Source organism: Physella acuta, unplaced genomic scaffold (genome assembly GCF_028476545.2).
Source record: "Physella acuta isolate Inbredline_101_S28 unplaced genomic scaffold, ASM2847654v3 ptg000648l, whole genome shotgun sequence".
NCBI classification, from domain to species: domain Eukaryota; kingdom Metazoa; phylum Mollusca; class Gastropoda; family Physidae; genus Physella; species Physella acuta.
Genome location: NW_026732167.1, coordinates 258,990 through 283,876, shown reverse-complemented (window position 1 = coordinate 283,876; position 24,887 = coordinate 258,990). Strand labels below are relative to the sequence as shown.

Sequence of the window (24,887 nt, the reverse complement as noted above, 5' to 3'; positions counted from 1 at the left end):
TTAAGGATAGTGGCGCCTTTTTTGGAGATCAATTAAATACAATTTAAAACAAGTACTGCGACACACAAATAAGAAACAGAGGAAAAAACAACAGCAAACACATTACTGAGACTACGAATTAAAAGCTGTCATGATATGTACCCTAAATATATCATTTTTAATAACTCATCGCAGGTATATCTATAGCCAACTTCTTGGCTTACTTATGGGCGCCTATCTCAGCGTCAGGCATGTGCGTGGCGCTTTTTAATCACAAGTTCTGTCCACTTTAGCGCCAGTAGGTCTGCTGTTTTAGCTATTCCTGCAGGATATAGACCGTCAACAACCTACAGATCGATCTTCATACGATTTTGCTTATCTTTGATATGTCAATACTAGCAGGAAAGGAAACTGCCGGTCCTTTGTCCGTCAGCTTATCTAGAACATTTTCTAAAGGCATCTTGTACAGATGCATATTTTTATAAGTCAATTGTGCTAAAAACTCTATGTAACCATATGTGGTGAGGGGGTGTGAGAAAGCTGAATAAATGTACAGAAAAATAAACACATTCTCAAGTAACTTGAAGCAAGATGATCAGCACGCACACATGCACTTTAATTAACATATACTTAAATACTTCGTGTAAATTTAGTTAAAACAATTTAATATCACTGTGGATAAGAGTAATAATGCCTCCAAAAGATGAATAACCAAATTTTAAATAAAGAATAACTATAGTTGTTTATTTTACAATCAGCATTATAACTTTTGAAACTTATAAAATTCAGTGAATATTGTTTGTTTAGAAATACTAGTAAGAGATGGCTAAGCAATACGGAGATCTAACCTATACCTTATTATTATGTTAAATAATCTCTCAAGAACACAAAAAGCAGTAGTTAATTCAAAAATATAAAGATCTGTATTGCAAGATCAACGATTTAGTCTAAGGATAAAGTTACTGTGGAGCATTATTCAGAACGTTCCACCTGTTAGATTTAGTCTTAAAATCGTTTGAGAAGCGTGATTTTATATAAATTTGTCTTTCACAAAATGTATGATAAAATTATTATTTTTTCTGTTCGTAGACAACATTTTTTGTAAAAAAAAAACAATAGTAATAAGTTACTATATTAAATAGTAGAGTAATTATTCATCTGGTTGAACTTTAAAATTACAGTTAAATCTTTAGGTCTACACTTGTCTCTATAAAGAGAGCGATTATTTCCCCTACTATTGTTCGCTTGTCTTAATTATTATTTCATAATGTCAATTTTTTTTTACAAGATTACAAAACATACTGTGTTACGTTTATTGTTTATGTTTGTACTTTGTGAGTTTTTCTTTCTGATATACGAAATATAGATGGAGTATTGTAAGAGTGCAAAAAACCGAGATTTTTACAAATCTCGACATTTTACACATCACTGTGACGAAAAAACATAGTTTTGCAAATTTTTCTCTATGTCTGTGTGTATGTGTGTGTATATATGTGTCTGTGGACACGATAACTTGAGTACCGTTACAGCTAAGTTGATGAAATTTCGCATATAAGTATTATATGAAATGTGTAGTTCTGTATCAGATTTTCAGCGATTTCCGATAAACGGAAGTGGAACTTATTCTGCTTTCAATTTTTCAAAAGCCTATAACGTGTGTACTGTTTCAGATACATAAATGAAATTTCACAAGTAAGTAAATAATCTCTGCCTTTTGTACAATTTTGAGTAATTTCCGTTGCACGGAAGTAGTAATTTACGCTATTTCCGATTTATCAAAAAAAAAAACGCATGTGAATTTACAAAGTACTAATAATATTCCGCACTATTATACACATATTGCTTGGCGTTCACTAGGTGCGCAATTCTTTTTCTACTAGATTCTATAGAGTTCTTGCATATGACGTCACGGATCGTTCAGTATGTAAACATCCGCCATCGCGGTGTACAGGTCCTGATTCAAAATGGCGATCTGTGCTGTGGAAGGTTGTGATACTCGAATTGGCAGATCTAAAGGGATTCCTTTTTTTCGACTGCCAAGGGTTATATTAAACCAAGGTGATAGAGATCGGCAATCAACAGAACGTAGACATTGTTAATTTTTAGCCAATAGGCCTATTTATCGAAGCAGTGTGAGTGAAGCAGCGGCAAATAAAGGTAAAGACAGTAAACAATAAACTTCATTTCAATTAACTATTAATAAAACACGTATGCTCGGCCTTCATAAATACTAATTGCAATCGACCTAAGGCAAAAGTAATAATAAAATTTGATTGGAATATTTATTTAATATTTAGATCTAGATCTAATGATATTGTAAACGAAATTAAATCTAGATTTAGAGAGACTGGCTACGCTAGGTAGACAGAATCTAGAATCTACCTATTTAATTACATTTAATTACAAAATTAATTTAATTTAACTAGGCCTACAAAATTTACTTCATATTCGTTTAATCGGCCTTATTCGATTCATAATACACTAATTTATTATGAAGTTTCAAATTTTGGATCCGGTTTGAAAAAAAAATTGTGAAATTTAGTGGTCTTAAATTTAAATCATATGCGAATGTACCTTTTAAAAAGCTGTATTGAAAAAAAAAATGTGTGCTCTCTATTATTAAAAAATGTTGTTTTTTTTTAAACCGGAGCCTACCCCTTTAAATATGTTTACACATAAGGGTTGACAATACCTGGCATTAATTGCTTCTGAGAAGGCTTTCGATGGCACACACAGAAAGAACCTTTAGAAATTTTTACGGCGACATCATTTTCTAAAGAAATTCTTGAATACCAGCAATAAGGAAGTTTTGAACAAAAGTTTCCAGTAATTTGTGGTAAGCATTTTGCTGATTCACTTGGGGTTATGGCAGTAGTTTAAAAAATGATGTTTTTTTTTCCCTCTATAGTTGGTAATTGACTGGCTGGCAAAAACAAACTACAGCTGCGTTTTTTTAAATACGTATTACATCGAACACTATCACTTATACCACTAGGTTAGATTACCATGGTTTCGACATAACACAATTAGCTAGAAAATATCAAAATTAAACTAACCTTATGTGTTGTCTTTGTCGAATGCGACTCAAAAAGCATCTTTAAAATAAACAACACACACAGTGCATTTGTTAAAGTACATTGAGTTTCTTACAGATCCAAAGTGTTTGTTACAAGTACCGTGTATTATTTGTTACGGGGATAAAGTATTTATTGCGGGGCTAGAGTATTTGTTACGGGGATAGAGTATTTGTTACGGGGACATAGTATTTGTTACGGGGATAGAGTATTTGTTACGGGGATAGAGTATTTTTTACGGAGATAGAGCATTTGTTACCGGGATAGAGTATTTATTATGGGGATAGAGTATTTGTTACGGTGATATAGTATTTGTTACGGGGATATAGTATTCGTTACGGGATAGAGTATTTATTGCGGGGATATAGTATTTGTTACGGGGACATAGTATTTGTTTCGGGGATAGAGTATTTGTTACGGGGACATAGTATTTGTCACGGGGATAGAGCATTTGTTACGGGGATAGTGTATTCCTAATGGGGACATAGTATTTGTTACCAGTTGATAGACCACTTGTGATCAAAGACCCTCTGCTGAGAAAACACATGTGGTCAAACCCCCTATGGTCAAACCCCCTATGATCAAACCCCCTATGGTCAAAGCACCGCTATGGTCAAAGGTCCGCTGTGGTCAAACCCCCTATGGTCAAAGCCCCTATGGTCAAAGCTCCGCTGTGGTCAAACCCCCTATGGTCAAAGCACCTGTGGTCAAAGGTCTGCGCACCTTTGTTACGGGGACAGTGTATTTGTAACGGGGACAGAGTATTTATTACGATAGAGTGTATTTGTTATGGGGGCAGTGTATTTGTTACAGGGAGAGTATTAGTTATTGAGCCAAAGTGTTTGTTCCAGTTTTTGTTCTGTAAACGGACCTTTGGTAAGGAAAATCGTCTTCTAGTGTTAAGGATTTTATCCGTTTCAAAGCAGAAAAATGATTCGATCATGTGTGGCTTCAACAAAATGAAATCACAATAGTAAATAGTTAATCTGACTGATATGATGGGGTTTTTTATGTGTTAATTACTTCATGGAAATGTGTTGCAAGATAAAGACAATTAACAAATCAAGTATGTATTTGTGATTTAAATGTATTACACACATGCGCACATACACACACTCACAGACGCACATTTAAATATATATATATATATATATATATATATATATATATATATATATATATATATATATATATATATATATATGCTTTATATAGGCTTTATATATGCTTTATATATGCTTTATATATGCTTTATAAATATATATATATTCTCTTCTTGGAGACCCTAGAAAACACCAAGCTGTAAGCGCGCTCCTTACCACCCCCACCCCTATATGGTCTGGTGGCATGTGGTTCACGCTAAATGTTTACAATCGTGACGGCTTTTAGGGGCAGATAATTTAGTTTGAAAGGATTTTAAACTTAGGGGAGGTAACTAAGAGGATCCTGCTGTCACAACGGGGGGGGGGGGGGGGGGTGGGGAAAGGAGGGGAGGGGTTTATCGTCCTTAACGAGCTACTGAAAGTGTTTTAAAGCAAATATATTCAGTGTAAGCATTGGTACTGTCGAATTTGCAAATTATGAATAACTGAAAAGTAGAAAATAAAACAATTAAATAGCGGCGTATGATACGCCGCGGGTCGGCTCTTATAATATAATTTATATATGAAAATTTATTTAATTTTTATCGGAGATTTTTTACAAGCTTTTATTTAACTCGCTTCCTCTGTCGACAGTCTGTCGTCAGTCTGTCTAGATCGAAACGCCGGAGTAAAAATTCTGACACTTCTACTTGACCGTTACGATTCACAGTTAGCACGTGGGTCAAGACATGAAGACAGTGCAATCTGAAATAAAATTTGACTTAATTGGATGCCTAATTAATTTTTTATGAATTAATTAAAATTTGGACCGAATTAGTAGGTATGTCTATCCAACCACACCACACGCGTCATCATGTTCAATTGCTGCGCCATCACGCAGAGGCGTAGCGACCCTTCCCGGCGCCCGGGGCGAACTTTCAATTTGGCGCCCCCCCCCCCCGCTTATATATATATATATATATATATATATATATATATATATATATATATATATATATATATATATATATATATATATATATATATATATATATATATACATGTGTGTGTATATATAAGTATGTGTGTGTGATAGTGTGTTTATATATAAGCTTGTGTGTGGGTAAGAGTGTATTTGTGTGTGTAAGCGTGTGTGTAAGCGTGTATGCTACAGTCCGGACAAGGTTTAATAATTACATTGTATGATTTTCATTCCTTAAAACTTTACGACAATTTAATTCCCATTAAGATGCGTTTAATTTTTTTTGCGAAAGATTAGTAATGTCAGTAAAAAAAAATAAGCCTGATCTGTGTTAGAGGGTAGTTTGTAGCTAACGCTAATATGTTTAAACCAGCCTTTTATGTTCTAGTTTTGGAACGATCTCTGTTGTGATATGGTACATAGTTGGATTCGAAGTTTGTTAGATTAAGGACACACAAGTGACATACAAGAAGAAGTTATCAGAAATATTTATTGTTCACATTGGAATACGACATGGGTATTTCGTTGATTGGTTGATGGTATGACAAAACAAGCTAGAGAAAACAAACTGGAATCCAACGGATGTTAACAGCTCGTAGTCTTGGATTTCGCAGATTTGCCCTGCCTTCTCGCACACAGAGTTTCTTCCAGGCATCTCTTCGGGGGGGGGGGGGGGCGAAGCCCCCCGAAATTTTTTTACCCCCCCCCCCCCCCTCGAACGAAATGAAATTTATATAATTTATATATAGAAAATATATACGTTTAACAGTGTCCGCCCTCCCCCCGAAGAAAGTCTACCGCCCCCCCCCCCCCCTCGAAAATTTCAAGTGACCCCCCCGGAGAAAAAAGGTCTGGAAGAAACACTGCTCGCACAACGTCAACAACAAATGCAGAACTAATTGTATTGATTGAAGAAGCAGTAACAATCAATTTAATGATAGCCCATGACTTCTGATTATAATCAGCAGCAATAAAACGCGTTTTAACACTCTAAGAAAATGTGGAATTCAAATGCATTGTCAAAAAAAATTTAATCTATAACTAAATGTGGTCTCTTTTACTGTATGGCTTGGAGCTAGATTACAGACAGTGGAGAATGAAATACGAGCATGGAAAAAAGTGGTGGTTAGTGGCTTAGGGATTCAAGAATCCGTGATATTTAGTTCTCTTTAATATAGTTCAGTGATCCAGGTAAGATGTAATGCAATCAATCAAAAGTATCTGATCTCTCACGTTGAAGTTGAGAGAATCGTAAGAGTCTTACAAAGAACTAGTCGCGTCTTTTTTTTAAACAAAACTGGCTATTGAAATTGTACATTACGCGTTAATACACTTGGTTTCTTTACTAAGTGTTATTATAGTTATCTACTCACCAATCCAGTACAAATACTTGCGATTTTTGTTAGCGAAAAAAGCGCCCCCCCCCCCACCCCCACACACACTCATCACAACCATCTTGGACAGAGTTTGTAGAGCGGTTTTTAACGTAACTAACTTTTTTTTAAAAATGTTACACAATTATACAATGCACAGTACAATTCGTTTCTTTCTGAGAGCTAAAGGTTGTTTACTCAGAATCCTGTGTAATTTTGCTATTTTATTTAGCCTAAAAGCGCCCCCCTGCACCATCTTGATAAAAGTCACTAATGTATTTTACAGTTCAACAATCGTAGAATATGTTTTAATACAATTGGTTTCTTTTAATAGCGGTAACGTTTATCGACTCAACAATCTAGTGTAAATTCTTCCGTTTTAAGTCTCGAAAAAGCGCCCCCCCCCCATCTAGGAAAAGTTTCAAAGCGGTTTTGCCGGTCACTGTTTCTTAAGAGTATATGTTTTACATTAAGAAATCAAGGTAGAAAACAGTTAAATCAGTATGTAAAGGCGTGTAGCCATTACATTTCTTAACTTAGACAGTTTATAATTCAAAACTGCAGCATAAAATCAGCTTTAAAAATTTTTTCCCACCCCTTTGGGCGCCCCCATAGGGTCGGCGCCCGGGGCGGCCGCCCCCCCCCCGCCCCCCCCCCCCCCTAGCTACGCCTCTGCCATCACGTTCAGTAGGCGCGCAATGGTTTTTAGTCATTTTTAACTCTATTGTAAATAAAACATTGCAAAGTACTGGAGAAAAAATTTCATAAAAAACGTTTTAATAACAAGCTTTTATGTAATAATGCACTAAAAATGCACTAGAAAATAAATTATAGACTATTTAAATAACTATAAAGAAAAGCGTGGGCGTCTTCCTTAACATTAGTAAAGGTATCCAATAGTTACTAAAGTGACCCACGCTTTTCTTTATAGTTATTTAAATAGTAGTCTTTAATTTATTTTCTACTTTTTAGTGCATTATTACATAAAAGCTTGTTATTAAAACGTTTTTTTTGTGAATTTTTTTTTATATTTTGATTTGGAATCAATGGAGACACGGGGAATTTTTCGTGTGAGTACATGATTAGGAAGGAGAAGTCATAGAAACTACCATAGGTCAAGTAAGAAAATACATGAATGGAAGGTAAGATATAACTCGCACATATGATGTCAGTTAAGAAACGCAGGTTAATGTAACTGATACGATAAGTGAAGATTTACCAGTGTATATCTACCTACATCAACCACCCGAAGTTTTGATGCGAAGTTAAAGATTGCGCTCTAATAATTTTATTTAAAACGAGTAACGTGTGAACCAGGATGTGGCGTAAGGCACGATTCTCTTTGTGTAGACTTGCTGTGTCACGATGTCCATTCAGAGAGAACTATAGCAACATTAGTAAGAACTCTTCAGCTTTATCTGTTTTCGGGAAGAAAAAAAAACAAGCAAGGTTTAAAGCCAGGTTTGTTGTTAAAGATTGCGCTCTGATAATTTTATTTAAAACGAGTAACGTGTGAACCAGGATGTGGCGTAAGGCACGATTCTCTTTGTGTAGACTTGCCGTGCCACGATGTCCATTCAGAGAGAACTATAGCAACATTACTAAGAACTCTTCAGCTTTATCTGTTTTCCAGAAGAAAAAAACAAGCCAGGTTTAAAGAAAAAAAAAATGTATGGGTTGTAAGAAATAACGACCCATAACTTCCTCCACCCCCCCCCCTCCACACACACACACACACACACACAAAATAATAATAGGCTTGAAAATTCTATGTAATCAAACTAAAAATAATTAATCTTTAAAAAAATTAAATATGGCAAGCGATAAAGTACAGTTAGATTTGTAAAAATTAACTCTGTTTGGGAACCATTGATTACACCCGTTTGCATATTCCGTATTGAATATTTGCAGTTAAAAAATTTTATCAATTCAATTTAAAAAAAAAAAAAACGTCCTCAACTCCACCTTGAAGTCAACCGTAGTGGTCAGGGAAAGAAAAACAATAAAAGTCACAACAATCATTTTCCATAATAAAATACACAATAGCGCTCAATGGGGTATCGACCACGCCATCCCACAATCATACACATTTATTCCTAATCATGTTAATCAAAAAATGTAACCACGCCAATGCAGTCGCATTAATATAATGGAACAGTTCACTATCATCTAGTGGCCAGTGGCGTAGATAGGATTTGTTATGCTGAAGAATTTTATATATATATATATATATATATATATATATATATATATATATATATATATATATATATATATGTATGTGTGTGTGTGTGCGTGTGTGTGCGTGTGTGTGTGTATGTAAGGGGAGAACCGAGAGGTAATCTTATTTACTCATCCGTGCGCCTTCGTGTGAACGAAGGAGTTTTCTAAACCTAAACAAACCAACCTAATCTAGACTAGGTAAATAAAAAATTAAAGTCAAGAATACCTAAGATATACTTTATTTGGTCGTTAAAAACTCCGCCTAAAACTTTAAACTAAAAGATGGAAAACTTCACAAAAATTAAACCCCAGATGTAGCCATTATAAAACACTCCAAAACATAACTACAAAAAACTAAGAAAAATATGACTACAAAAAATGGCTTAAAAATCGATAAAAACTGCTAAAAAAACACCGCTAAAAATAGCAGCTAAAAATACCCAGCCAAAAAGTGCCGACTACAAACAACAGTTTTTCGAGAATTTGACACTTACACAAAATCTATCAAGATTCCTATTTGAACACAATACTGGCTTCCACAATACACACCGAAATTGAAAATGTATTATAAGCAGAAACCTCCCCAGGAATATTGTCAACATATTCCCAGAGTTTCATGGCGATCATGTGAACGGTGTCACTGCAATTCAGTTTTATTAATTTTTATATACCGTATAAAGAGAAAAATCGCACCCTCCCGTGGCGCCGACCTTGCGAAATTAAAAATGATTTTTTTTTTACAGAACCAGTCCCCAGAGTGTCCTAATTAACTTCCCAAATGCTCATGGCGATCGGATGAACGCTGTCAAACCAAAATCGACTTTTATTTTTATATACCGTATATAGAGAGAAAAACAAATCGCGCCCTGCCGGGGCGCCACACCTTCGAATTTGAAATATTTTTTTTCCCAGAAACCTCACCAGGAATATTTTAAACAACTTTCCAAAATTTCACGGCAATGTGATGAGAGCTTTAGTGATGCATAAAAGACACACACACACACACACACACACATACAGACACACCGACACACAGACATACATTGCTTTTTATATATATAGATTATTATATTGTGTGGGAAACAGTGCGTGAATGGCCCACTGGACAGCGGCTACGGGGTTTCCCTTTCCGCTCAGAATCTTTCTTTTGGCCCGAGGCGATAATGTAGGTCGGGTCAGTTTTCTGTGGACGCACCTCGAGCGTGGAGGTATTTGTTTTTTTTTTTACATGTTTAATTTTCTATGTGTGATTTTTATGAATGCGACTGCCGATGTTTCTCGTTTTCTTTCATTTTCGTCTAAAACGAGATAGTGAGCATCGGCATGTCTGGTACACATGTGGTGTGATCTTTTTTAAATATAATTTTATATTTCCTAAACCCGTGGTGTGTGTTTTTGGACCACGTGGTTTAGGTCGTTATGTTTATGAGGGTTTCCTAAACTGTGTGTAAAATTTACTTGATTATTTTACTTTATTATGTGTATATATTTTACATGCATTTTATTTGTTTTCTTTATTCGTTTCTTTCCCCCCCCCCTTCCAGTGAGGTTGCTTGTGCAACTTGGTTGGGTGTTTTGTATATAGTGTTTTGTACATATTGTTCTCTACGTAATGTTTTCTGCGTAACGTATTGTACGTAGTGGTTGTACGTAGTGGTTGTAAGTAGTGTTTTGTTTGGTGTGGACTTTTGGATGTCGAGAACGGATGAAGGGAGGTTTCTGTGTGTCAGGACCTGGACCATCCTAGACATCATAAGTCGGTGCAGCACCATCAAATAGTCAAACATAATGTTTTGTACGTAATGTTTTTTTCGTAATGTATTGTAAGTAGTGGTTGTACGTAGTGTTTGTTTGGTGTGGACTTTTGGATGTCGAGAACGGATGAAGGGAGGTTTCTGTGTGTCAGGACCTGGACCATCCTAGACATCATAAGTCGGTGCAACACCATCAAATAGTCGAACGTAATGTTTTGTATATATTGTTTTGTCACGTTAAAGTCTGTTTTGTTTAGTCGTGTCTGGAGTTTTTTTAAATCCTTTTTTTAATTTATTCTTTTTCATTTGGTTTTAACATTGGTTCCATGTGTACAATAAATTTAATAAATTGTTCAAGTTTGTTTTTTTATTTAGATTAAGGTTAAGGATAAGATTTAACCACCGTGGGTTTCACCACGGTTCCACTGACCAGATTAGTTAGATAAGCCTAGAAGGGTAGTAGAATATTTATCTCCCATAGCAGCGCTTACATATACAGTCAAAATAAAGAATGTTGACTACTACTTGACGTTACGGACTTATTGAATTGTTCTCTACATCAATTGTGAGACACCAAAATTAAAAGGCAATGTGATGTAATGAAAAAAATTCATTAAAAAACGTTTTAATAACAAGCTTTTATTACTAATGCACTAAAAAGTAGAAAATAAATTATACACTACTATTTAAATTACTATAAAGAAAAGCATGGGTCACTTTAGTACTTTAGTACCTATTGGATACCTTTACTAATATTTGAGAAGAGACCCACGCTTTTCTTTATAGTAATTTAAATAGTAGTGTATAATTTATTTTCTACTTTTTAGTGCATTAGTAATAAAAGCTTGTTATTAAAACGTTTTTTAATGAATTTTTTTTCAGTACTTTACATGTTTTATTTACAATAGTGTTACATGACTAAAAACCATTGCGCGTCTATTGAACGTGATGGCGCAGCTATTAAACCTGATGGCGCAGCTATTGAACGTGATAACGCGTGTGGTGTGGTTGGATAGACATGCCTATTGATTCGGTCCAAATTTTAATTAATTAATAAAAAATTAATTAGGTATCCAATTAAGTCAAATTTAGTTTCAGATTGCATTGTCTTCATGTCTTGACCCACGTGCCAAATGTGAATCGTATCGGTCAAGTAGAACTGTCCGAATTTTCACTCCAGCGTTTCTATCTAGACTGACGACTGACGACAGACTGACGAGGAAGTGAGTTAAATAAAAGCTTGTAATAAAAAAGCGCCCCGATCTTCCCAAATGTTGAAGGAAGGGGGGGGGGGCGCATTTTCACAAACGCGGATAGCTACATATAGACCTAATTTGAGGAGGGGACGCAAAATTAATAGTTAGTTCTGTACATCGAAATAGATCACTACGCCTTTGAATTTTACCCTGTCTATAGTTTATTTAATATATAAAAAGTTATTAATTATTAGATACTTTGTAATAATGGCGATTACACACTTTTGCTCCCCCTACGGAGAGTGCCCCGGGCGACCGACTAGTTCGCCTTATAGGTAGCGCCAGGCCAGAAACGCATTGATGAAACCAACTGAAAATAGTCCGTCAGACTTTTCTTTAACTCAGCGGCAACGAGCGGGGACGGGCACGCTGGTATATATAAGCGTGTTTATGAACGTTTTCAGTTGATGCTAATCATTCTCTGTAATATGGAGGAAGAACACAGCGACAGCCAATGTGTTTGGGGGCTCCAAAAATTTTAATCAAATTTTTAATATCCCCAGAAAATTTTCCGAAATTATTATCAACAACCTTCCAAATTTTTATGTGAATGGGATGAAAAGTGTAGTAATGTAAGATGGTCAACATTAAAAAATACAAACATTCAAGCAACTTTACTGTACAGATCTAAAATGAAGTCGCACCTTAGCTTACATGGTTTTGTGTTTAAAAAAACATCACTTTCCTTTTATAATATTTTCTGAGCTGGAACTTAATGTGCATAAAAAAATAATAAATTATTGAAGCTAACGTCAAATTAATAACAAAGAATTAGAATCACTCGGTTCCGTACATATTTCCCTCTTGCTTTGTGGGAAAATTACAATTTAAAAATTCAAATGAATGCCTTGGTTCCGTGCCAATGTCACTTGACAGGCTGGCTAGCAAGCTTTGGTCTCGGCCAGGACGTCACATACACTTTTGGTTAAAATACTTCGTAAGAATTTTGAAAGAAGCCCAAACTTAACCATAAAGTAAATAAATTTTAGCCTTATTTTAAAATCATATCCTAATTAAACCTATTCCATTGCTAAAATACAAAGTTTGATTTACAATATTTAAAGGCCTGAAATAGTTCACTAAAACTAAACAAGTTAATTAAAAAGTCTAGTGACAATTTTAGCGCAATTTCCTTATGTTATCTAAAAATAGCTCCGTCGTAGCGTAAATCAAGAGCAGGGTTAGTAAAACCATTGGTTAGTTATTAAAACGTTTTTTATTAAAAAAAAAATTTCAGTATTTTACATGTTTTATTTACAATAGAGTTACATGACTAAAAACCATTGCGCGCCTAGCTATTGAACGTGATGACGCGTGTGGTGTGGTTGGAAAAAATGCCTACTAATTCGGTCCAAATTTTAATTAATTCAAAAAAAATTTTGTGACCGAACGAAAGGATATTTTTGAAAACTTTCTTCGGCAATATTGTTTTAAATTATGGCAGGAATCGATTGGTACATGTTTCAAGTCGCTAAGTGGTCTGGTTGCCGAGATATGGGCCAAACACTGCATTTTTTCGAGGTTTTTTGGCTTTTCCGGGAAATCCATGAAAGAAACCCGGAATTTTTATGGCCTATGTTCATCCTCGTAACTTGCTTAACAAAATTGCTTTTGGAACTAGTCACCGATATTGCTTCGTTGAGGAGGAGATACGACTTAAAGCTGCGGACACACATCCATCCATCCATCCATTCATTCATACATTCATACATCCAGAAATGACGGGTTAATAAACGCAATTCTCCAGAATGGAAATTGCGCTAAAAAATTCCTTGTGTTTTATACTTCTTTTTGCTTGTAACAAAGTAGTTTTAGCTTCATTCTATTTTCTTCTGTATTTTTGTATTGATATAAGCAGTTGAAAGGACGTTTGGAATTATTTTATCAATTCAAATAGGCCTACTTAAAATCAAACACCCTCAACCTCTTCATGAAGTTAAATGGAATGGCCAGGGAGAATAAAACAATAAAAGTCACAACAATTGTTTCCCATGATAAAATATATAATAGCGGTCAATGGTGTATAGCCTAGGATTGTATTTTATTAAATAACTAGCCGTCCCGGCCAGGCCCTGCACTGGCCTCTGAAAAACCTATCTGTAAAAAAACACGCATGTGTGTTTAGTAATCAGCATATACCCGGCATTGCCCACCGTAGCCACAACCAACCTAACGAAAACACACAAAAATGCAAACATAACGCAAACACAAACGCAAACACAAATAAACACAAACGAAAAAGCAAGTGAAAAGAAACCAATTTCAAACGCAAACCCAACCATAAACGCAAACCCAACCCAAGCACAAAGAAAACACAAACGCAAACATAAACGCAAAGTGCTCACAGTCTACTATGAGTTTAATATTTCTGGCTAAGATCTAGGTCTACTTCACCAAAGAGCATTTTTCAAGTTGCCGAGTTTTTAACCACATTGCCAGATGGCTGCCATCTTTTTAAAAGAGCTGCGTTCAAAAGGTAGGGTATATTCTTCAGCTAAAAAACATTCAGTTTTCATGTTATTTTGTTATCTCATAGAACGAATGCAACCGGTGTAGGCTGTTCGTTATTTCTACGAGTTGTTCGTCCACCTAAACACTATTTACCGTATCCAGGTAGATGAGGCTCGATAACTGGGGGCAGCAACACATCTAAGAAAAAACTCCAAAATCAAACAACTGCTGCCTTGTAGATTGTTCTTTGGCGGACAAAGTCTATGTAAGCAAATCATAAAAAAAATTCATAAAAAAACGTTTTAATAACAAGCTTTTATGTAATAGTGCACTAAAAAGTAGAAAATAAATTATAGACTACTATTTAAATAACTAGAAAGAAAAGCGTGGGTCACTTTAGTATCTATTGGATACCTTTACTAATGTTAAGGAAGACACCCACGCTTTTCTTTCTAGTTATTTAAATAGTAGTCTATAATTTATTTTCTACTTTTTAGTGCACTATTACATAAAAGCTTGTTATTAAAACGTTTTTTTATGAATTTTTTTCAGTACTTTACATGTTTTATTTAGAATAGATTTATATGACTAAAAACCATTGCGCGCCTACTGAACGTGATGTCGCAGCCATTGAACGTGATGGCGCAGCTATTGAACGTGATGACGCGTGTGGTGTGGTTGGATAGACATGCCTACTAATTCGGTCCAAATTTTAATTGATTCATAAAAAATTAATTAGGCATCCAATTAAGTCAAATTTAATTTCAGATTGCATTGTCTTCATGTCTTGACCCACGTGTTAAGTGTGAATCGTATCGATCAAGTAGAAGTTTCCGAATTTTCACTCCGGCGTTTCGGTGTAGACAGACAGACAGACTGTCGAGGAAGTGAGTTAAATAAAAGCTTGTAAAAAAACAGGATGAAGTGGGAGTCAACGGCCATAATTGGCGCATTACTGCTGTTATATCGAGGAAAAAAGGAACGCGGGCTTTGAGACACTGTTGATTTTGTTCCAGGGGTGATTTGTTTTTAATTTTCAGTCAAGGTAATTTATTTAATGTTTGATTGTATAGTGTAGTATTTTATTGTCGATATATTATTTTTAAGATACCAGATAACCATCCGAATTACAATATAAATAGTAATGTTATAACCCGAGAATCTGGCTTAATTTAATGAGTAACGTTACTTTAAGCTAAATATTTTGCAACATACTTGACCAAATTATGTTGTAATCCCAGTGTATAAGAAAAAAAATTCTTCTCAAAGAAAGAGGTAAAAAATACATTATTTTTAACATTAAAGATTTTGAGCACATAACTATATTTAAATGATAATTATGTAACTATTTTAACATTAAACTTCTTGAAATTTTATTGATTAAAAATATTTTATTTAACTGGTCGTATCTTCATTTCAGTGAAAGTAGCAGACGCTCTCCAGAATGTCGTTGGGTGCCAGTTAAGGCCCACACCGAATTCAGAACTTCCCCATTGTCCGTTCAGGTTTGAGACGTGACATCCATTGTACCACCAGGCGCCGTGGTAGGTTTCAGCGCAGTTTCCGCGGTCTGGATCATTGTCCTTGTCGAACGTGCTGAACTTCATGTTGTTGTGTACAAAAATGAGGGCATCCCCAGCGTTGCCAGAATAACCGCTGACCTTTAGCCTATAACCTTCCAATTCTCCATACACGCTAAACCTGGAATATTTAGCGAAGTAGTCCGTGTTGTTAAATTTAAAATCGACCCTCAGCTCGTATCGTCTTTGTGAGGTCAGACGGTGAATGTTCTCGTTGCCCAGCCAAAATTCTCCGACATCCACATCTCCAAACCCATACTTGTACTCCTCCCACCCCCGATAGAAATCTGTTTGTCCGTTGAATCTTCTCTGTATCATCATCCATCCTCCCCCTTCTGTCTGTGTGTCACACATCACCTCAAGTCCACTTGATAGGATGACCACTGGTCTGGGTAGAGAACTGACCACATCCCTGCATGTGTCTGGTGTAGTTTGGCAGTTAAGGTCAAGAGTGGCTCTCGTTGAAGTTTTATTGCCACTGCCTAGATAACAATACAAAAAAGCGATATATATATATATATATATATATATATATATATATATATATATATATATATATATATATATATATATATATATATATATATATATATATATATATATATATATATATATCATCCAATCTAAGAGACACCAATAAGCGGGTTCCAGAGTGTATTCTAACTATTGTAACAGAAATATAGTTTATATCTACACGTTTATTGAAATGTCTTTGAGGTTAAGTTTTAGCTCCGGACAATTATAATATTTATAACATCATGATGATTAAAATTGTTTGGGCAATACCAGTGTATTATGCATCAATTTTTACAAGCTTTTATTTAACTCACTTCCTCGTCATTCTGTCTGTCGTCAGTTGTCAGTCTAGATAGAAACGCAGGAGTGAAAATTCGGACAGTTCTACTTGACCGATACGATTCACAGTTGGCACGTGGGTCAAGACATGAAGACAAGGCAATCTGAAACTAAATTTGACTTAATTGGATGCCTAATTAATTTTTTATTAATTAATTAAAATTTGGACCGAATCAATAGGCATGTCTATCCAACCACACCACACGCGTCATCACGTTCCATAGCTGCGCCATCAGGTTGAATAGCTGCGCCATCACGTTCAATAGACGCGCAATGGTTTTTAGTCATGTAACACTATTGTAAATAAAACATGTAAAGTACTGAAAAAAATTCATAAAAAAACGTTTTAATAACAAGCTTTTATGTACTAATGCACTAAAAAGTAGAAAATAAATTATAGACTACTATTTAAATAACTATAAAGAAAAGCGTGGGTCTCTTCTCAAATATTAGTAAAGGTATAAGATAGGTACTAAAGTACTAAAGTGACCCACGCTTTTCTTTATAGTTATTTAAATAGTAGTCTATAATTTATTTTCTACTTTTTAGTGCATTAGTACATAAAAGCTTGTTATTAAAACGTTTTTTTATGAATTTTTTTTATTGCTTCCGAAAACTCTCGCCAAAGTTCGAGATTTGTGAATGTTTTGACTTGTGTGAAGTTTAGAATTGTTCAAATAAGTTTAAAAAACTGGGTTTAAAAAATTGTATTAGATGTCTCCGTTTGAGGCGCAAGATATTTTGCTTTGTGATAGCATACGTTATAACGCTTATTTTAAAAACTGCTGTTGTGATTAGCCCACAAATTCTCCCGATTTTTACTTTCTTTGTTTTAGCTATTTTAGATTATGATATTATCGAATTAATTGCACTTTGAGTTTGAAAAAGATCAATCATCCTGTTTTACAAAATGTATCCTAATTTATAAATTATTTTGTATAAGAGTGTGAGCCGTGTGCATGAAACAAATGCCAGGTTATCAGATAAGTTCGTGTAGTTTTCTCAATTGTCACTTCTCTGTTGGCTTGATAATGATTCACGTAAAGAATCCACGATGAAGATATGTTGAAATCAGGCATCACATCTTCATCGTTTAAACTATCGGATCTGGCGATCCTTGAAGAAGTTGAAGTAGAGCTCACTGCAATGGCGTGACTACACTTTAGCTCTACTTATCAGAATTATAGAGACCACATACAGCTGGGTATCAGTACCGCGAAATGCACATTAGCGTGATAAGAAAACAAATGTTGATCTGAAAACATTTAGACTAAGTAGGCGGTGACGTTAAATATGCCCAATCGAAAGCATAGTAACACTTATAAAACAGTTTATTCAAATGTCAATAAAAACCCAACTTACTTTGTGCAACCACACTACAAGCACATAATAGCAGAGCAAAGAGTCTCACGATGTTCCAAACGCTTTTCAACATTTGCAGAAAGTTATGCTAGTAACGAGGTAGTTTTTTTCTGAAAATTTTTTTTTAATTAAAAGTCCGCTTTCAAGTAAAGCAAGTTGTGTTGAAAAGGTTTCATTTAATCTGCCTTTATTTATACCTGCCCGGACACCCTTGTTTACATCAAATTACGTTAAACAAATAGTGTCTTGTATGAAAAGTAACAGCTCTGTTAACTGAACACATAAAATATGCGACTTGTTAATTTATAAAAGATCACTTGACACTGTTGCAAGTCATAAGATAAAGCGAAACATATCATCTGGAACTGCATTTTGACATCCACGTATTTAACGGCCTGACGTAGCCTATATAAGGTCACATATAATGTTTGAAATAAGTTTCCATTCAAGTACCTAAATAAATATGACATACAGCTGGAAGAACTGATAAGTAGCCGGTTGGTAATTATAATCATTAAATACACCACCGTTTATTGGTCTAGCGACTCAATTCTCGTGGTAGATTCATGAAAAGATATGAAACATTTTACAAACTGTGAAGCACTTTTGTTATCTTGAAGTTGTTAAAATAATTGATATAAACAAAACGGCGTAGTTACAATTAATATGGTTATAAAATCCTGCATGTCTGGTTTTTTTCGGACTTTACTTAAGATTTGATGTATCTGATGTTTTTAATATTTTCGGTAACTAAATAAAAATTTAAAAAAAGCAAAAACAATTTGGTTTTCACGTGTAATGGCGACATAAACAATGGCATCCTACTATTCGATAGTCTGCAGTAAATTGTATTGTACACATTGTAAGCTAAAAATAGAAAAACTAGGGCATTGTGTTTAAATTTGCATTGTTATTTAAAAACTTGGTCTGCAAAGTTTTGTAATCAAATAGTTATCGATCACTAAGTTACTGTACAGCCAATCAATATTTGTCTTATGAAAGTGAAACATCCGGTTATAACTTAGGCTTGATGAAAATAAATAGAAATTTAGCCTTAAACTCAACAAATTATTTTCAAGTTCTCTGGATTTACAACTTTTATAGCATTTATTCTAAAAATATAAAATTTCTAAATTAATTTTAGGCTTAAGTTTTTTTTTTTTTTTTTACGGTCTAAATCTAAAAAGCACGTTTTTATTCCATGTCAACAACATTATGGAAGGATTCTCAGTCAACTCGCTGGTGTCCATTAGGAAGAAGACAGCACCCTAGAAATCAAAACAGACATCTCTAAAGCCATAGAATCATTTTAAAACATGCTAAATAAACCCGGAGTGATCTCCACTACACTTTCTCGAATATTCTTAAATAAAACAACAGGGGATGGCAAATCGGAAAATAGACAATATTTTAAATCCATTTTTAATTACTTAAACTTTTTAAAATAGAATAGAATCTCGTAGAAATAAAGAATTGCGCACCAAGTGAAAGCAAAACAAAATGTGTATAATAGTGCGGAATATTATTAGTACTTTATAAATTCACATGCGGTTTTTTTTTTTTGAGAAATCGGAAATAGCGTAAATAACGACGGAAATTACTAACAGTTTGACAGAAGGCAGAGAATTAGATCTTTTATTTATATGTGAAATTTCCTTTATCTATCTGAAATAGTACTCAAGTTATAGTCTTTTGAAAAATTCAAAGTATAATTAGTTCCACTTCTGGTTACCTGAAATCGCTGAAAAGTTGACTCAAAACTACAAATTTGATATAATCCTTATATATGAAATTTCATCAACCTAGCTGTAACGGTACTCAAGTTATCATGTTCACTGACACACATACACAAACACAACACAGACATAAGGAAAAGATTGCAAATTTATGTCTTTCCGAGTCAGGGAGTCGTAAAACGTCGAGATTTGCAAAAATCTCGGTATACGAGAAAGTAAAAGCAACATTTTTCATATTTAAACGATGGCATTCATCTGTCAGGCTTTGGAAAATTTTCTGTAAGGTTGAATAGTTGTATCTTATTAAAAAATGCTTACGTTTTCTAGGCTATAGGGTATTGTATCACCTTGAACATTTTATTAATTGGAAATCAGGATAATACTAGCTAGGAGTAATTTTAACAAAATGTGTTTTTAAAACAATAAGGTAAGTGGTACATTAAAAAAAGGTTAGGTTTCAATGTGTGTGTAATTAATGATTGAAATAGAGTTGGGATGGACATGATGAGAGAGAGTTATGTGGCGTAAAATAATCTGTCTGTATTAAACTCAATTAGTTTGCAAAATCAAAAGGAGTTTAATTTTACAATATATATATATATATATATATATATATATATATATATATATATATATATATATATATATATATATATATATATATATATATATATATATATAAATTACATGTAGTATGTCAAACTTTGTATTTCTAGCTTTCAAACCCAAGTGAGACCGCGTGGTCAAATGGTAGAGCATTTTGGCTAACCCGAAAGTCTAGAGTTCGGATCTCGCTTCGGACTTGTGACTTTTGGACCTCCTTGAGTCCACCCAGCTGTGACGGCAACACGTCTTGTATATTGAGGTCATGAAACATTTGAACTCTACCTAATCTTTTCACATCCATAGCTAAATACCTGGATGGCAATGAAACTGGGGTTTGATATTGTCGACTTTTATGAGTTTAATATATCTGGCTAAGATCTAGGTCTTACTTCACCAAAGAGCATTTTTCAAGTTGCCGAGTAGGCCCTACTTAACCACATTGCCAGATGGCTGCCATCATTTTAAAAGACCTGCGTTCAAAAGGTAGGGTATATTCTTCAGCTAAAAAACATTCAGTTTTCATGTTATTTTGTTCTCTCATAGAACGAATGTAACCTATGTATGCTGTTATTTCTTTCTACGAGTTGTTCGTCCTCCTAAAAACTATTTACCCTATCCAGGTAGATGAGGCTCGATAACTGGGGGCAGCAACACATCTAAGAAAAAACTCCAAAATCAAACAACTGCTGCTTTGTAGATTGTTCTTTGGCGGACAAAGTCTATGTAAGCAAATCATAAAAAAACAGGATGAAGTGGGTGTCAATGGCCATAATTGGCTCATTACTGCTGTTATATCGAGGAAAAAAGGAACGCGGGCTTTGAGACACTGTTGATTTTGTTCCAGGGGTGATTTGTTTTTAATTTTCAGCCAAGGTAATTTATTTAATGTTTGATTGTATAGTGTAGAATTTTATTGTCGATATATTTTTTTAAGATACCAGATCTTGTTTATATTTTGTATCTGATTTTGTTGAGTTTGTTGAGCACCTTGAGTTTGCAACCTAGTATGAGCTGCTGACCTGTTGTTCATGATTTTTTGTTTATTGTGACATAATCTGCAAGTAATGTTCGCTCTGTACTCCCGTCTGCTTCATTAGCTATTTCGAAAATTCCATGAACATAATTGTTACAGGATCCACAAGAATGGGCTGCACTGCATTATTTTTCACAAACTACACATAATCTGTTGACCTATTTATTGTCACGCAACTGGTCAGGACGTTTCGCCATGTTAGCTGAGGATGTTGTTGCATTTATGACAACCTCCATTTCTTGTTCAATGTTCTCAAGATCTTCCTCAGTAACTAAATTATCGAGAGCCTGTCTTGGCATATTTTTGTTTGGCACCTAAACAAGGATTCATATGGCGATTGTTGGATTCCTTACAAGGGTAGCATCAAACATTCTGTCTTGCTGCACGTGGCCGGTGAGGCTATCACACACAGTAGTAGCCCATACAGGGAAACTAACAAGGGTTTAGATTTATTCTGCTAGGTCTGTCTCTTGGTCTGACGGCTCTTTTGGTCTATGGCGCATTGCATATAGAATGCTATACAAACAAGAGCCAAACAATACGTTACTCATAATGAAACCGCACCCTGGATAATAAAAACGTGATCACAACTTAGTCTAGATAGGACATTGGCCATGACATCCCGCCAGTGCGCGCATATGCCGGCCAATATATGAAATACGTTCTTAGTGCTAAGCTTTTCGGGCTTTGGCCAAGAGAGCCGGCCAATGCGCACATTGGCCAGCCAGTGCGTGCTTTGGCCGCACTTGGGGCTTTGACCGTAACATATATATAAAGAAAAGCGTGGGTCACTTTAGTATCTATTGGATACTGTGATGGGGGGTTTATATAACTTTAACTTCTCTATATATTCTGATCTACTACTATTCATACGGCTACTATTATACTCGTGAGGAGGACGGGAATCGCTCTTATTTTCCGCAGACACTTAGACTAATTAGCAATGTCAACAACTTCGTTATGAAATAACAATAACTTTATTAACACACACCTATAGATCATTAGCACAATATAAAAGAATACGTCAGTCTTCTACTATAGCTAACCCCCAACTAACTTCACTGCTGCGTCTTACGTCTTCGGTACATTGTCGCGTCATGCTCACGTCACACTCGCGCCACAAATATTTTATTGAACACGCGCACAATACTCTCGCACCAAATCGTCTACCGTCAAGTTCGTACCGTCCTCCGTAACCTCTACTAGTCTAGTCTAATTCTATATATCTACGCTATGACAGATACCTTTACTAATATTGAGGAAGAGACCAACGCTTTTCTTTATATTTTTAAATGGTAGTGTATAATGTATTTTCTACTTTTTAGTGCAAATAGTGCCAATGTACTGTCCAGATCGGAACGCCAGAGCGAAATGGCAGGCACTTCAAACTGACAGATACGGTTCGTAGTTGGTACGTGGGGTCAAGACATGAAGACAATGCAACATGACATTAAATTTGACTTAATGGTTGCCTGATTAATTTTTGATGAATTTATTAAAATTTTGTCCAAATTAGTAGGCTGTCTCATCAAACTATTCCGCGCTATTAGACATGCGTTCACGTTCAATAGGTGAGCAATGGTTTTTAGTAATGCAACTATATTGTAAATAAAACATGTAAAGTACTAAAAAAAATGTCATAAAAACATTTAATAACAAGCTTTTATGTAATAATGCACTAAAAAGCAGAAAATAAATGATACACTATATTTAAATTACTACAAAGAAAAGCGTGGGCCACTTTAGTATCTAGTACCTTTACTAATATTTAGGAAGAGACCCACGCTTTTCTTTATAGTAATTTAAATAGTTGTGTATAATTTATTTTCTACTTTTTAGAGCATTATTACATAAAAGCTTGTTATTAAAACGTTTTTTATGAAATTTTTAGCAATGGAATCGGTTCAATTGTGATATAATTTAATTCAAAATAATATTTGGCTTGATTTTACTTTCTTTTGGAGGCTAAGTAAAATAATATAATTTCTCTAAAAATGTATCTGGCGGCCTGTCAGAGTCGACAGCATGTCAGACATTTTTTACAACTTTTTATTTAACTCGCTATCTCTGTCTTTCTCTTACAGTGGCGTAGCGAGGTCGGGTGTCACCCGGTGCGGCACTTAATGGTGTCACCCCCCCAGAGGCATAGAGACCCTTCCCAGGGACAAACTTTCAAATTTTCGATTTGCACACCCCCCCCCCCCCTCAAACTTTTGATTTGCACCCCCCTCGAGTTTTTCTCTATATATTTTGCTATTTTTTGCCTTGGTGTCACCCCCCTAAATGGTGTCACCCGCACCCCCCGCCCCCCCCCCCCCCCTCGCTACGCCCCTGTTCTCTTATAAACGTACACAACAACCACAAATTTAGCACGTTCGACAGGAACAACTATTTACGGAGGTAACTGAGCTCAGTTTTTCACGGAGCCTGGTGGTTTTATACGTGTCACAACTTAAATCTAAACCGTGATTGATTTATCTGACATTGAAAATATTCAACAGAAATTTTTCCCCTCTTTAAATTTAGCAGTTAGTGTCATTTCCCCCCACCCCCTTCCCATGTACGCATGTAATAGAAACGATGTTTATTTATACTTATAGTCGGTTAGTAAATCACCTGAATGCAGAATTGTTTTCTTTATAGTTAGAATGCTACTTCGGCATTGTCAACATGTACTTAAAAGACTAATTCACTTTTAATCGTTGATTCAACATGCCAAAAGCATTTTCTTCGCTAAGTTTTGCAATTTTTGTCTTGGTGTGCCCCCCCCCCCCCCCCCCAATGGTGTCTACCGATGCGGTTCGTACCTCACTGTTGCGAAGTGTGTTTCGGTACAGGGTCGACGCTGAACGTGACGAACGAGTTATAGATCGAATATAGATGAGACAAGGTGGCTTGATCCATTTCTATAATTTTATTACATTAATACATACAGCTACATCAACAGCAGACACAGAACGAAGACTTCCTAACACAACCTCACATGACGACGACAAGACGCAGACTGCCTTCTAACTATCCTCATAACAACCAAAACATTCTCTCTTACGTCACATCCTTCTTTATTCACGCATTCATAATCTTTTATTAATACAACTACACACATACTCTCAAACCATCCACAACTTTATTAACTCCATTCAACTACACACCTACTCTCAAACTCATTCCATACACTTAAGTCCATTCACAACACCCACCCCTGCCACTTGTACGCTTCTGCGTACACGTACAGTTAACGGAAATATATACCATTCAATTCAACCTCGCAATTAAAAAAAAAACAGTAGTGGGATAGAAAATAAGATGTGTCAATAGTGTCATTGTTTTTCTGAACTCTCAACGGAGCACTTTATCACGAAATTTTAATTTTAGGTACATCAATAAACTTTGGATGTCAAAACAGCTATAAAGTTATAAATTAGATATGTTGCTCGTGACTTTATGGCGTGGCAGCATTGTAAATTGGCCTTATTCCAAACAAACAAGTCGTATATTTTATGAGTTCATTTATCAAGAGATAGCAGAGATGTGACTAAAA

At 35.1% G+C, this 24,887-nt stretch overlaps 1 protein-coding gene across 1 annotated transcript; it reads right to left on the bottom strand.

Annotated features, from left to right (window-relative positions):
- Positions 1–15,565: 15,565 nt before the first annotated feature.
- On the bottom strand, positions 15,566–18,119 carry LOC131948530 (ficolin-2-like). The gene is made up of 2 exons (XM_059310090.1): positions 17,972–18,119; positions 15,566–16,236 (listed from the first exon to the last, which is right to left on the bottom strand). Exons 1-2 carry the CDS (start codon positions 18,042–18,044, stop codon positions 15,566–15,568), a joined length of 744 nt encoding a protein of 247 aa, XP_059166073.1. The 5' UTR covers positions 18,045–18,119.
- Positions 18,120–24,887: the final 6,768 nt, after the last annotated feature.